General features: G+C 40.3%; 1 protein-coding gene across 4 annotated transcripts in view; it reads left to right on the top strand.

Moving 5' to 3' along the window:
- Positions 1-13,997, top strand: part of mcc (MCC regulator of WNT signaling pathway) — a 128,774-nt gene extending 114,777 nt beyond the window's left edge. For all 4 annotated transcript variants that reach the window (XM_066711282.1, XM_066711281.1, XM_066711284.1 and 1 more), the window contains 7 exons: positions 725-825; positions 2,947-3,130; positions 6,478-6,712; positions 7,368-7,574; positions 10,652-10,749; positions 11,137-11,259; positions 12,481-13,997. In XM_066711282.1, coding sequence (XP_066567379.1) covers positions 725-825; positions 2,947-3,130; positions 6,478-6,712; positions 7,368-7,574; positions 10,652-10,749; positions 11,137-11,259; positions 12,481-12,661 — 1,129 coding nt within the window. In that variant the 3' untranslated portion in view covers positions 12,662-13,997. The remainder of the gene's footprint in view (positions 1-724; positions 826-2,946; positions 3,131-6,477; positions 6,713-7,367; positions 7,575-10,651; positions 10,750-11,136; positions 11,260-12,480) is intronic.
- The last annotated feature ends 1,228 nt before the right edge of the window (positions 13,998-15,225 follow it).

Below are 15,225 nucleotides of genomic sequence, written 5' to 3'. Positions count from 1 at the left end.
CTGCTGATTCCTCTGCTGTTGCCAAATGATTTATTAAATATTGGACTCACTTCACTGTCTGTCAAATTTTTATTCTGTTTAAGATGGAAACTGCAAAATACATGAAGATAGTTTTATTTTGAACACTTTAATGACTGTGATCACTAGTTGTAAACTGCATCACACAGTGACCTGCATTCTGTATGACAGCTTGTATTGCATCACAAATTCACTATCAGGAACAGACTGGCATTATTAGTAAGGCCAAGGTTACCCTTCAGAAAGAGTGGTGCTTTATTATGTTGTGGTCTCTGTGGTTCCTGTTCTGCCTCTCAGCTCCTTCTTGGCCTTTGACAGCTGGACAGTAAGTAAAGATGGTACACATGCCCTTGATACAGGCTCGGAAAATTCAATTGGAATCATTCTGTGGTGGATTGGATGCAGATACTGGGTAATATTTCCCTCAGAAACCAAGAAAACATGTTTTCTTCTTGGAGAAAAGAGGGGACTGACTTTTGGAACGGACTAGCCATGGTAGCCATGGTATTATATTTATTAAACAGCATCCCTTTTATTGTCTGTAAAATTACAGAACCTGTTTTCACAAAGTCAGATCATTTGATTTTACATAAACTATTTTAATCAGGCTCCTCGTGCAGGTTTGACAAAACGGGTGCTGCATTCCTGTGCTGTGAGCTGTCATCAGCATGTTTTTCTTACCATGCGATTTGCCGTTTGTTTGCAGTGAGCACTGCATCGAAGCCTACGAGTTACTTCTTGCCCTGGCGGAGAGCGAACAGAGTCTCATTCTGGGCCAGTTCAGAGCTGCTGGTGTCGGCTCTGTAGGTAAGTAATGCATGATTCAGGATCACAGAGTGTGCTGTAACAGGAAGGACATACTTTGGTTGGGTTAGTGGTTTTTAATCAAGTCCGGTCTGCCTTATAATGCCATGACCTTAAATTGAACCTATCCAGGATAGAGTGATCAAAGGAGAACTATACAAACTTGCAAAGACTTTGAAGAACAATCATTGTCCCCCTCTTAGTGCTGAACTGGGAGTTTTAATGAATAACATTTTATTCCCCCATGTTTCTCACTGCTGTCAGGTTTTTTTTTTTTTATGTCTACAAAGAAAATGTTTAATTCACTTGTATGGCAAGCAGTCCATCAACTGCACAGATTTTATTAGGTTTTACGTATTAAAGAAGAAAGAAAAGGAGAGGGGAAAAATAAGATTTCAAGGTTTTCCAGTCTGTTTAACCAGCTAATGTACTACTTCATTGTTCAAGGATTCATTGTCATATTGATACTGAATCATTGAACAATTAAGTATTACTTGAAATTGTAGTTTTATTTTATGAAAGATCTGAATAACATATTTGTATGTACATTTATTTTTTCATTTGAATCCGTTCACCACATTTCGATTTTTCTCAAGCCTGGATATTTTCCATTCAGGCCAAAATGACCCATAATTGCAGATAAACAAAGTGTCACATATGGAGACAGTCTTTACAGACTGACAAATGTGAATCTATAAATACCCCTTATTTTCCAAGTATTCAGGCATTTCAGTACCAGTTCAAATGTGTAAAATGATCCGAAAGAAATTAAAAAGTTTAGTCCTCCAATTAATCTACTTAAATTGAATATTGTTTGACACAGAGACTCCTTCCTGCTGCTAGTTGAGTCAAAATTCTTAGTCAAATGGGACTGTGAAACATTTTAGTAAAAATAGTGACATGGAGTAATTGTGTTGTTTATTGCCATTGATTTACCTGTGACCATCTTATAGCTGAGAACAGTTTATGGTGATGTTCTTGAGCAGCATCCACTCAGGCTTTTCGTACATGATTGTGAAAGAAAGACTTTGCAGAGTTAATATTCTTCTAGTAAGTCGGTGCAATAGCCCTCTCTGCACTTCTAAAAAAAAAATTTAAAAAAAATTGACGACAACCATTAAAATTCTGGTGTGAAGAATCCTGTCATCCGTCTTTGTAAAACTCTTCATTAGTGCTCAGCTTTTATCTTCCCGTAGAGGACTACAAAGCTGATTGTATTTAAAAATGGAGTTGGATCAGTTTCGATTGATTTCAATAGGAGTTGAATCTCTGTATTATTTTGCCCCCGTTTGTATTTCAGGAAGATGAGTCACAGCTGTCCAGTGGCACTAGATTTTTATTTTATTTTAACTCGCTTTTGGAGTCATGCAGTTACAAATTAGCATTAGGAAAAAGCAAAAGAGATTAAGGTATTGACCTGCAGCCTATTGGACTTTCTCTACAAGTGGTAGTGAAAGTCAAGTGATGGTTGATTTAACTTCAATTATTTATTTATTTTAAATACAATGTTAATAGACGTGTTTTGTTATTAATGGATATTAGACATACCAGCCTGTTCCTAAAGTGTATCCCAGGTACTATAAAGGGCAGATTGATTGATTCGATATCATTTGATTTGTATTTGTTTTCCAGAGAAGCTGTTTTCAATAATATTATATCTCTGGGCTGTTTGAGATTGAGGTTCATCTGCCTTATGTCCTGGCAATGCAGCATTCATAAACGCATTACCCCTGCATTGGAGCTGCACAGTTTTCATGCACATTCTGCTTTTGTTCTGCTAGTCTCATCATATCATTGGATGACTCTTTACATTGTAGAAAATACTTCAAACTGCAACATAGAAGTCATGTGCACAGCAGAGCAAATCATGCTGCTAAACGAGGAAGTCCAAATATATATTTTATAGTGCTTGTGCTGCATGTAACTAAGCCGCTGCTACAGTGGGAGTTTCGAGATTCGGGAGCCACTGCAGCTTCAGATGGAATTAACGCAAGATAATGGGGCGCTCTACTTGGGGAGCTGCGATGATCCATCATCCTTATAGAAGCTTATTAACTCTACACGCCTCATTGTCTGTTTAACTGTGAGAGAATCATAACTCTTAGCCTCTTTTGCATCAACCAGGAGACCAAACCGGAGATGAAAACATCACCCAAATCCTGAAGAGGGCCCACGACTGCAGGAAGACGGCCGAGAACGCTGCCAAAGCCCTGCTCATGAAGCTGGACGGGAGCTGTGGGGCCGCGTTCACTGTGACGGGCTGCAGCGTCCAGCCCTGGGAGAGCCTTTCCTCAAACAGCCACACAAGGTGAGCTGAGTGCCATGACTTCAGCACGGTTTCGCCTGAATATTAGTTGACTGCTCACGAAAGGCACAGGTGTGGAGGCACTACCTGTACACTCTTCACCAGTAACCAGGAAAGAGCGGTCTTCTTTACCCCACTACTCATCTGAATACTACCATTATCAATTCTGGGACTTGGGCCACCTAGGAATACTTGTCTCTGTTGAAGTTTTACCCTCTGGAATTAAAACGCACTGTGGATTGAAACCAAGAGACAAAGCTTGTTTCACTGCAGACCCTAGTGAGATGATATCCTATTCGTCTGGTGGTGAAAGGGTGATAATTAAAACCATAGTCTCTACAAACCTCCAGACAACCCTTGTTACATTTTGTGAGAAACTGTTTGAACATTTGAGAGCAGTTTTTAAATGTATTATTTATTATAATGATGATTATGTATTTATTAGCAGAAGCCCTCCCCACAATGCTTATAGTTTTATAAGACACATTTTCACAGCATTACACAGTGCAGTAAATACAATCAGTACAAAATACACTAAGCATACGTCCCCCTACAAATGAGCTAACAAGTGCAGACATAATAGAGTCATGTCCCAGGTATGTGCTTAAAATGTTGAGGTTTATTCTGTCCCATCGTTAAAGGATGCTGCATTTGTACATTTGTCCACTTTACCTATGAAAATTATTACATCGGTGTGTTATTTTTGTTTGTTTGAAGATAATTGCCAACATTTAGTGATTTTTGTTTGAAATGCGACAGGAACGACGTGTTCTGTTTGGCAGTAGATAAACAGGGTTCTTGTCACCTCCTCTGGTAAGATTTGCCAGTTTTCAGTGCGTATGATGAAATACTGGGATTAGTTTTTGCGTTTTCAAAAATGCATGGCTGTTGAAAATGTGATTGGAAATTTAAAATTCTGAGCTAGCCAAGAGCCATGGATATGGATGTCGGAAATAGTTTGTAATCCTATTTCCAAGGAGATGTAGGCAAGCAGTAGTGAATCTGAAATGTGCAGTGGGTAAAATTTTACAAATTACAGAGGGAAAAAAAAAAACTGAAAAAGGGAGAAATAAATTGAATGATATTCACTCTTTACACAGGGCTAAAATCATTTGTACTGCAGCTATTTTATGCTCTGAAGAAGTAGTTTGAAATTATTTTTAAAACCAATACGAAATGTAGGTGCTGTACAGTGATTAAGTACTTTGTTGCAGGTGTCTTTGTGATAAATGCAATATTTGAAGATGTGATTGTATTGAAATTCGAAACATTAGAACTTGGATTCGTGAGGTGCCGCCTCAATTTATATGGCATGAGCTTTCTGGTGCAGCATTCTCTCCACTTTAACAATAGGTTTTGATTGTAATTCCTATTAAATATCTTAATTAGTGTGTATTTCTATAGCCTGCAGTGTACACAATGTTTTGCTGTTGTTTCAGTTACCAGCATTAAGCCATACTTTGGGAAATGCATTCAAAATAGCACTTTGAACCCTTTACTGTCTCACAGATGCTAGAAAAATTGGTCAGCCACCTTGGGACATATTAATAGCTCCTCAGTGAGACGCCTGTACCATTTCTCAGGCAAGACCAGTACATTGTGTTCTAGTCCGCAGCGTTGGGCTCTGGATCAAAAGTGTTCTCATTTGCTCAATTAGACAAATGCCAAATAAAATTACTAGCAACCAATCTTTTGTATTCATTGAAATTAAACAATGCTTGGTTTAATTTAGAGACTGTTTATGCCTGTGATATCTAATTACTCCTGCACTTAAGGCATTGTCCTGTTACTTGATATGCTAATTATGGTAAAGGTTTTCAAAACTTGTCATGCCTCTGTTTTTTGACTTGTTTCTTGGAGGCTTAAATTGTTTTTACAGTAATAATTTTACCTTGTACAATAAGAAATATCATCTCTGGTGCAATAACTTGCCAACTGCAATGCCAGCTATTAGTCATATGATTTTGTTACCAGCATTAAAACAGCCATACTTTTAAAATATAATTTACACAGCGCCTTAGACTTATAGTTTGCTTTTATTTATACTTTATTTAAAAACCTCCGGAAGGTCCTACTCAAATCTCATCTTTGATTTTACTCTTCTGCTTTGTAGTGACGTTGTTCAAAGTCCAGAATGTCAGTGTTGCAGACCAGGAACAATTTTTTGTGTTTGTTTTTTCCTTTTTAACCACTAGGGAAACATGTCCTGTTCTTTGTTTGGAATGAATATTTATTATTTATGTCTGACATAAGAAAAAACAGCTGGTGGGTCTTGACGGTCTCTTTTTAGATAAACAGCCTCTTCCTTTGACGAAAAATGTTTCAGTTGCTGTCAGCAGACTTTGCTATAACAACTTCAGGTGCCTTTAGAAATAATATCCCCCATTATAAACCCTTAAGGATAGATCGTGTCCCAGCTCTGGAATATTATGGATTTTGTCACTGTTTGTGAAACATGTACAATTTCAATTAATAAAGAAATAAGGTTACTTATAATGACATTTCGTCAGTGTGTAACAGGTTAGCTTTTGTGTAGTGTGCAGTACCTGTCATCTCTACATATATTATTTCTCATCTGTTCCTTAAGTATTCAGACTACAAAAAAGCCTTGTGGGATATGCACATAAATCCACTTCTTCACACAACCTAAATTTTTCAAAAACCTCCAATACGTAAAAAAAAAAACAGTGTGCCAATTCATTTGAAAGTGTCGAGATTTCATTTGTTTGGCAGTAAAGTACCATTTCAGTGCTGCACTGTTTCATGCTGACGGATCTTAAATGTAACTCTTGCCAGATCCATTTATGGAGTTGATATCTATACAGTAAATGTGCTCTTCTTGTTCTTGTCTGTGTCCGTTCCCTCCGTCTGTTATCAGAAGGCAGAGAGTCCTCTTAGCGATGTGATAGGGCACACTTACAGGCCTGCGGTCCCCTGCTGATACTGTGAGATCATGTGGAATTCCGGGAAGCCTCCTAATGAATAACTACTTAACCCCGCAGGCTCTGTTGATTGAGACTCCTCAGCTAGGATGATCGGAGGCTTAGGTCATACCTTCCTCAGTGATTTACTTCTTCAATATGCAAACACTTATCGCAACTGATCTATTTATGCATGTCTTTATTTGCATTGTAACCGAACACCATTTGGTATTCAAATAGAAACATATATCAGTATTATTACTCTAAATATCATACAATAAAATAAAAAATTAAGAGACCACTTAACATTGATTTCTGAACTTGGAGTGGTCTCTTAATTTTTTTCCAGAGCTGTAAATATATAATTTGTTGTTTTAAAAGGTGTGTTGATGCCCTGTTGACCTTTGACCCTCTGAATCCATTCCTCAGCACAACCAGTTCCACGGCGAGCAGCTGCGACACAGACTTCACCAAGGAGGACGAGCAGCGGCTGAAAGACTACATCCACCAGCTGAGGAACGACCGGGCAGCCGTGAAGCTCACCATGCTGGAGCTGGAGAGCATCCACATCGACCCCCTGAGCTACGATGTCAAGGCCCGGGGCGACAGCCAGCGGCTCGACCTGGAGAACGCCGTGCTCATGCAGGAGCTCATGGCCATGAAGGTCCCGACTCGCTCTAAGCGCACTGTAGACACACACGCGCGTGGAGATTAGTCATTGTATTGTTCCACACCACTTTAGACATATACAATACTTATAACCTTTACAGGTTACAGTGAACAGTGCTTGTCACTCCTTTAACTCCCATGTGGTGCAGGTCTGGCCTACTTTCCATCCCCTTGTCTCACATTCACAGTGCAGTCCTGTACGGAAATCCGCGATGATTCATTTCTTTGGGAGGGTGGGAAGAAAAAAAAGAAAAAGAAAACGACTTCTCTTCCAAAACTTAATTGTGATTCATGTCTATTAAAATCCTCTGGGCTGAGTAATACTAGTGGGTCTACCTGTCTACTACAATTAGTCCGGGCTGCATTTCTTCTATCCTCACAGCCTTTAGTCGGAGAATGAGAACAGTGCTAAGGAAATTCCACTCCATTGAGCGTCTATTCAGAGAGTCGGGGATGGGTGACTCTTGTCCAGGTGACTGGCCATAATAGCAGACCATAACTGTTATCTCCAGTGCCCTACAAGCCCTTTTAGAAGATGATGGCAGTATTCTTTGGGTTCTTTAAGTGAAGGATGAACCAATTCTCTTGGTCTGCCTGGCTCTCGCTGGCGCCGGGCCTGACCTGTGTCCCCTGTGCTGTGCCGTTGGCAGGAGGAGATGGCAGAACTGAAGGCCCAGCTGTACCTGCTTGAGAAGGAGAAGAAGGCCCTGGAGCTCAAGTTAAGCACACGGGAGGCCCAGGAGCAGGCCTACCTGGTGCACATCGAGCACCTGAAGTCCGAGGTGGAGGAGCACAAGGAGCAGCGCATGAGGTCCCTCAGCTCCACTGGCAGCAGCGGCAGCAAAGACATGGGCAAGGTAGGGCATCCTGGAAGGGTCAGGGTGGGGAGAGGACACAATCCAAGCTGGCACTGGCTTGCTGGCTGCAAGGGAAACCAAACTTATTGGTTAATTGGCATTTATTTGGCCTAAAAAAGAAGATGAGAGGTGGATTATTACCTTGGCCTGTGAGGAAGAAGCTTTAGTGGGTCAGCGTGGAGGACACTCAGTCCTTTACCTGTTCCTCAGAAAGCTTAATTGCACGGCTGAAAAAAATGATAGTGTTGTTTCCTGATTCAGTGACTCATTAGCATGACTTTCGAAAGCCATGCTGACAGATTCCTTCCTGTTCATCCTAGACCCGTGACCTCGGCTCTCAGTACTGCAGCACTTGGTACAACCGGTGTTTACCCTTTTTTTCCCTTCATCGTCTTTTTAAGGATTAACTGCAGTTGAGCACTTACTAAAGAATTAACATCCGACTGTAAAAGGAGGGCTAATGAGGCACAATATGTCAATCATGCTTGCCACAGCCTAATCTTGAGTGGCAGAGGACAGAAGAGTGGCAGGGAGATGGTTATTGATTAAGATGTCATTGTTATTCATCTGGCGAGAGGACTAGCATTGACACAGGTTTAAAATAATATTCAGTTTGATATTCAGCTCGCGCCGTTTTTCACACTGAAAACGCACTCCTGCCTGTTTATCGTGAAGGAATAATGCGTCCAAACACGGCACTACCTGTAGTGCCGCTCTCTTTAAATTCTGCTTTAAATTTCTATATTAAGGAAGCATACTGATTTGCAGCCCTCATAACTCTCCAGACAGAAAAAATTATACTTCCACTCTTGCTTCTCTAATATAAGTCAACTGCAATCTTATTACTTAAACATTAGCATCTAGGCAAGAAAGTTAATAAGATATTTAATCTTTCTCACTTAAACGCGTTTATTTGTCTACAGCAGAGTGGAAGAAAGACAGACAAATGTAAACTTGTTTATATTCCATCAGCGCCAGCCCTTGCATTATTTACATTGGTTCCTGGGATATTCAGGCAGAAAAGAATATGCATATATAATGCAATCAAGCTTAAAGAATCAGAAATCGTGAATCTGATTTATGGTTTTTCAACACGTCTTCCCCTGGCAGATTCCCGACTTTCAAATCATTTCGCTTGCGGGGCTCTGATTCATGTACCTTGTTTATATTTTCACGTACATAAAATACTAAAATGTATCGCGTTGTGACAGAAAACACGTTTTCAATCAAGGGGGTATTACTAAAAAGAAACATGACTGGAGGATCTTTTTCTGTCTCCCCCCATGCAGTGTCTTTGTAGCTATTAGCTGCAGACCTGCCTGTGAAAGCTGCTTCTTTCAGCAGTCTGAAACCACATTCCTACTCTTGAGTTGCTCAATAGGTCTGACCCAAAGGCATTCATTGTTGAACAGTAATGAAACAAAACCAAACATAGTTTAACTGTTTCAAAACTGCGTTGTTCTTAGGTGGTTAAAGATCTACCTATTAATTTTTAAACCCTAAATGCAGAGGAACAGAACGAGTGGTGCAGTAATTCAACTCCTATCATCTACACCTTATGGATACTGTGTTTTGAAGAGTGATGTATAGATGCCAATTTGTTTTCATACATGACCCACCCCAAAAATATTGCAATGCTGATCTTAGATGGGAGATAAAAGTTTGCTATAAGTAGGCATATCACTGCCTCCATCAGTGTGGTTGCCCGTTCGTTAAACTCAGCGCTATAATCTCAAGGGCATGATTACAGTGCCTTTCAAATCTGTCCATTGCCTCTGTCTCTGATAAGAAACATTCACAACACACACACTGCCTCCTTTGGGTCTGACTACAAATCCTAGGAATCCGGCCATTGTATCACAAACACAGGGAGATCAAACAGAACCGTCTGTGTTGCCACAGAAAAGTAATCTTCAACCGATTATCAAAGTGGCCGTGGAAAACAGCAATTTAGTGGAGAGAGCCCTTGCGTTTGGCACCTAAAACCCTTCAGAGCCCTTTATTCCTTACATAACCATAAAAAAATACTTGTTTTGTTTTTGAAAAGGTCATCTTGATTGTATCTTTTCACCGTCCCTCTGTTAATAAGAGCACCCACATCTCAACTTGCACAGACTATATCAAGGTTGATGGTTTTGGTCATACATTAAACTAAATGTGATGTCTGCACTGCTAATGAAATGAGCAGGGCGAACAATAAATACAATACATATGATGGTACTGAATAGACAACAAATGAACACTTAAAATATAAGCATGCATGTGAGTTTCATGGTATAGTAGAATTTGTACTTCTGTTGCATGTTAATCATAATTGTTTCTGCATATCCTGCTTAACAACTTCAGCTCTTTAGTGTCCCCTTGTGGGAGAGAGGTGTTCCTACAACTGCTGGTCCTGTTCAGTCTTTGCATTGTTGCACCATGCAAGGACAGTAGCCAAGTCAATTTTCCATAAACTCATCTTTAATTTGAAATACTTTGGAGAATGAGTAATCCAGGGTTCTTGGTTTTGTGTTATTATTAAAAATGTACATTCAAAAAGCCTAATGTAGTTGTCTGAGTGTACAACTTCAGTTTCCTAAATATTGACCGGCAGAACAAAGTTTAAATTATAACTGATTGTAGCCACAAACATGGTTTGTGTTCTGTAAAAAACTGCAAAAGTGCAAATCTGTTACACAAGGGTTTGCGTGTTCACTTCCTCAGGCCTGTCATCACAACCCCCCCCACCCCACATCCCAGCTGTGACACCCTTCAGCCCCCTGTTCAAAGTTCAGGATTTTTCAGAAGTTGCCATTTAATTCATCGAAGTCTAAAATGAACACGACAGAATGAAATTGATTTATTAGCAATGAACTTTGGAAATATGCTGTAACAGCTGTTTCCTCAGAAATTTATGGGCAAGAGGTCCCTTATCCCTGCAGCACAGTAACATGTTCTCATATAGCCCTTGTAAAAGTGAATGCTTCATTTACCTCTGAGTTCAGCATATGTGCCATGTGCGTCGAGCGCTGGCAGTTATGCTCCCAGAGGGGCAATAAACGTCCATGTCATCACTGTATTGGTTTGTTTCACAGGACTGCGGAGATGGGGGAACACCTGCTATAACGCTGGCCGATCTGAGGACTCTCAACGATAGCGATCTGGCGGCAGAGCTGACCAACGCACTCAGACGGTGAGCAGCGCATTAAACAGAACTGCTGAGCTGCACGGTGCCGTTTCGTGGCACACTTATTGGCTGCGGCTGGAGACGTGCAGCAGGGATGAATCTGTTCTTCTCTAGAGCAAAACTGTTATTAAATATAAAAACTTGAACTTTTACTTTTTTAGCATTTGAAACAATTGTTTATTAAATATTACTATAAACATGAGCTCCTTCCAAAGTGATAACCTTATCTCAAATCAAATTGCATGTCTCCGAGTCTAGTGAATAGTGGGAGCTGAAACGATGCCCCTTCCATCAGACTGGCATGATGTAATAAACAGCCCGATGCTGTGGATCTGACACGACTGTGCATCCTGCCGTAGTTTTCTCCCACTGAGAGTTTCAATGCTTTTCCAGGGAGAAGAAACTCAAGAGCAGAGTTCAGGAGCTGGTGGCTGCGCTGGAGAGACTGACCAAGAGCAGCGAAGTGCGGCACCAGCAGTCTGCAGAGTTCGTCAACGACCTGAAGAGAGCCAACAGGTAAGGGCTGTGAAAAGGCTTCACACGGGGCCATTAACGTGCCGGCAGACTGGGCCTCGCATGGCTGCAGTAGGTGGGGGAGGCTGCTGGAGGCTCAGGTTACTGGTTGCACACAAGTGTTGGAGTGTCAAACCCCACCAGAGACCAGAGCTTTCAAGACCTGGCGCCACAGTTCTGCAGCTAATGCCAGAGTTTGGACAAAATGGGGCCTTAATCTCTGTCTTCTCCACTGCGCTCGACTGCACCACATTGTCTGAAGGATTCATTTGATTATTATTATTTATTTACTTTCCCCTCGATGCAAACGGTTCTAGTCCCGAGCACTGGCTTCGGCTCTCGTCTCGCATGTGTACGTCTCTATGGCTGGTTGTGCGGAGGTTACTGGTGTGGTTCTGGCCGTTGAGATAAGTGAGCAGCTCTGCAATTAACATAATGCTAACCATGTGTTACAGGGTAGGCTTGAGATGTAGTTCATTCTTAAAAAAACATCGCTGATTGAGGAGTATTTGAATGCATGAGCGTGAGTCAGGGATTTTCCGTCTAAATGCTAACCCCAGATATGTGCATTCCTATTAATAAACACTTTAAAGAACTGTGATTGGATATTAATGTCCCACAAGTTGGAAATGCAATAGTTCTGGTTTGACTTCTGAAGCACTTTTGGGAAAATATTAATTAATGTAGTTAATTAGAAAAGATCCCATTCATATATTAGATATTTTATAGTACAATTCATATAAAAATCATGTGACATGCAGAGTTCTAGTTTTTGTTTTATAGCTAAGCATTTATAACACTTGGCACAGCTGTTTTTAAGGGTGACTGCTTACTGTAGTCTTGGAAAGCCCCCTAGTGTCAATTGATTGTAACTACTACCATCTTTCATACATTTTTTCAACATGTATAAGAGGATATTTTCTGTAAATAACACCAATGCACGTTTTTAATTACTATATTTTATGTTGAATTGTTTCTTAACCAGCAAGTCTATCCTCATTTAATTGACGTCTGTTCTTGGGAGCTAAAGAGCTGACAGTGAAGTCATTGGCTAAGTGCATGTGGCTCTGGCAGACACACAATGAAATACGTGTTGGAAACTCTGATGGCATTTTAAGGAATGTTCTCTAAATCAATCTTTAAGAGCTGTCAGGTTATGGATCCGTGTAAGTAATTGCTTCCCCATTTTTCTCTCCTATCTGGAAATGTCTGTTCTTGTGACAGCAACCTTGTGGCGGCGTATGAGAAGGCGAAAAAGAAGCACCAAAACAAACTGAAAAAACTGGAGTCTCAAATGATGGCCATGGTGGAGAGGCACGAGACACAGGTGCGGATGCTGAAGCAGAGGATCGCGCTGCTGGAGGAGGAGAACTCCCGACCGCACACCAACGAAACCTCCCTCTGAAGGGCCTCGCCAATCCGGGCACTTTTCTGAACGAATACGGAGAACGAACCGATTCTACGTTCATAACAGATACAAATGTGTCTCTGTGCTGCATAAAGTGACCTTGAGAACTTCTTTTTATTTCACGTTTGTGGGTTTTGTTCGTTTCGGAGTGCCCTCTCATGTCTGTTCATCAATACACCTCACGTGACACCAGCATGAACATTGTACGTGCAGAGAAGACGAATCCAGCTGCATCATCCTGAGAGCTGCTGAACTTGAAGTCATTCTGGAGCGAAGGGACCCGGGCAGTCCTTCAGGGCCCATAGGAGAAGGACCTACATGTGGAGTGGATTTGATGTTGCTGCCGCAATCCGCCATAGCCCGGCCTGACTGAACGTTCAGCCGCGGCTCTCGGTGGAGAACGAGTATTGATCCCAGCACATATCCAAGGAGGAAATCATTATTCGGAAGAACTTGTTATTTGCCTGATAATGAAATTGCCTTTGCCCTTTCTGTTCTGTCACCACAAGAACAACCTGGCAAAGAGTGCCACCACAAAAAGTGCCATTTTAACACTTGCATTGTACCACATAAGTGTTTTTCCAATACTTCATCGGTCTTCGTGTGTCTGATGTCAGTTTATTTCAGTTCACGTGCAAAACATAGACTGCATATTTGAGGCAGGTGTAGAGTTTCCTAATTAATCAGTTTCGCAAATTAAAGGAGTTTGAAGGTAATTCAACTGGGGACCTGGCGTGTCATTTCATTATACAGCTGTCTTGCATTATTCCAGTTCTCAGCCTGCAGTCTTCGCCTGTGCTCTTCAGATAATTGTAAAAAATATATTTTAAAAGTTTAATGGAATAGTGGCTTCACTCCTGGCTAATTAGTAGGAAGCTGTTGGAGACTTAAACTGCTGAAAATAATGTATTTGCACTCCCTGGCTTATCATTTGAACTTTTTTTTTTCTTCAAGCTGTGTGGTAGTTATATGTGTATTCATTCCATTCTATTTAACATTAATTTATTCCGAAAAGGTACGTATCCTGAATACAAACAAACTACTTTTTGGTTTGGGGTAAAATGTTTGAATATACACATAACGAGGTCTGCTCTGCATTTGGCCATTTTACATAAGAAGTTCAAATATATTAATTCAGTGAATCTGGTGGATTCATCTGACCATCTTGACAGGAGACGTACACGGAAGGTGTTTTTTTTTTTCCCCCAATGCTCTGCCCTTTCTGCTTCTTCCCTTTAGATATTGACGTTTCAGTATAAGAGATAATTGTCTTCTGCACATGCCATTTGGTTTACATAAAATAAATTAAACGGCTGAGCAACAAGTGACTAAACTGCTGCGCTGTCTGCATCCTTTCTCTTAACAGAGATATACAGGCCCTATAGATCTGAGACCAAGGCAGGTTAGGGCAAATGCTCCTCATTAGCTCTAAACATATTGTCATATATGAAAGTGAAAATAACTGAACCTTACCTTTCCATGGAATTGAAACTCTTGTCCTAGAGTGAAGATGCAGGGGGGGAGGTGGCTGTCAGTATAAGAACTTTTTTTTATTATTATTTATTTTTTTACAAAGCAGAGATTTTTAAAAGACTCAAGCATACGTATTGATCTGTTTACTAACACATCTTCGTTCATCAAAAGCTGTGAAGGAGGAGGAGTGAAATGCATCACAGGCAATATAAACATTGAGTAAGTTCTGTATAGTTTAAGACAATGTGCTGCATGATGAAGCAAAATTGTGATGATGGGAAATATTGATGCAATATCTTGCTGCAGCTTCCATTACTCAACATCACACAATCCCATGCAATAAAGGGTTTGAATGTGACTGTTCAGTGCATTCAACTGGTGTGATTGCTTTTGCTGTGCATCCTGGTAATATTTAAACCTTCTACTATGAATCTCCACCTACACAAAAAAAAGTACATTTGTAGTCATGCTGGATATTAATTCTCTCGTAAATCTTAAGTGATTTTGTAGGGTAATTTAGAAATGGGAGAGGGGGTGATTTGTACAGTATCCGGTTTTAGAATCGAATCTTTGAAAACATCACTGATTTTAATACAGAATGTAATTGTTTATATGACAAGAAACAAAGCTATAGGAGATAAATGGTTGGCCAAATGAGGTGTCTGATTTATTGCTGCAGTTTTCTCTTAACAAAATAAAACTACAGGCCTCTGCAGTTATTTGATAAACCAACTGAGGTACATTTTCATACCTGTCTTCAGTTTTTCACACCAGCGTAATTTGGTGGATTTCTTTCTGCAGAAAATGTTATGAAATGTTTGGTAAAAAAGAAAAAAACATATATATATACACCATCTTGAATGTACAGTGAACGGTTTCTTAAATAACACTTTGCTAGAGTAAGTGTTAGAAGGAAATTGCAAAGATGCCATGTTATGTACAGTGCCATTCCAGAGTATGTAGAAAGGTTAATTGCTTTTTAGGGTTTTTCTGGTTGTCTCTTTTAAATGTTGTCTTCCTGTTTTTTTGTGTTTTCCTAGTGGCTGTATATTGGTTAATCCACTCATTTTATATAGAATTGTAAAAAA

This window comes from Amia ocellicauda, chromosome 8 (assembly GCF_036373705.1).
Source record: "Amia ocellicauda isolate fAmiCal2 chromosome 8, fAmiCal2.hap1, whole genome shotgun sequence".
Lineage (NCBI taxonomy): Eukaryota > Metazoa > Chordata > Actinopteri > Amiiformes > Amiidae > Amia > Amia ocellicauda.
This window is presented reverse-complemented; position numbering and strand designations above follow the sequence as displayed.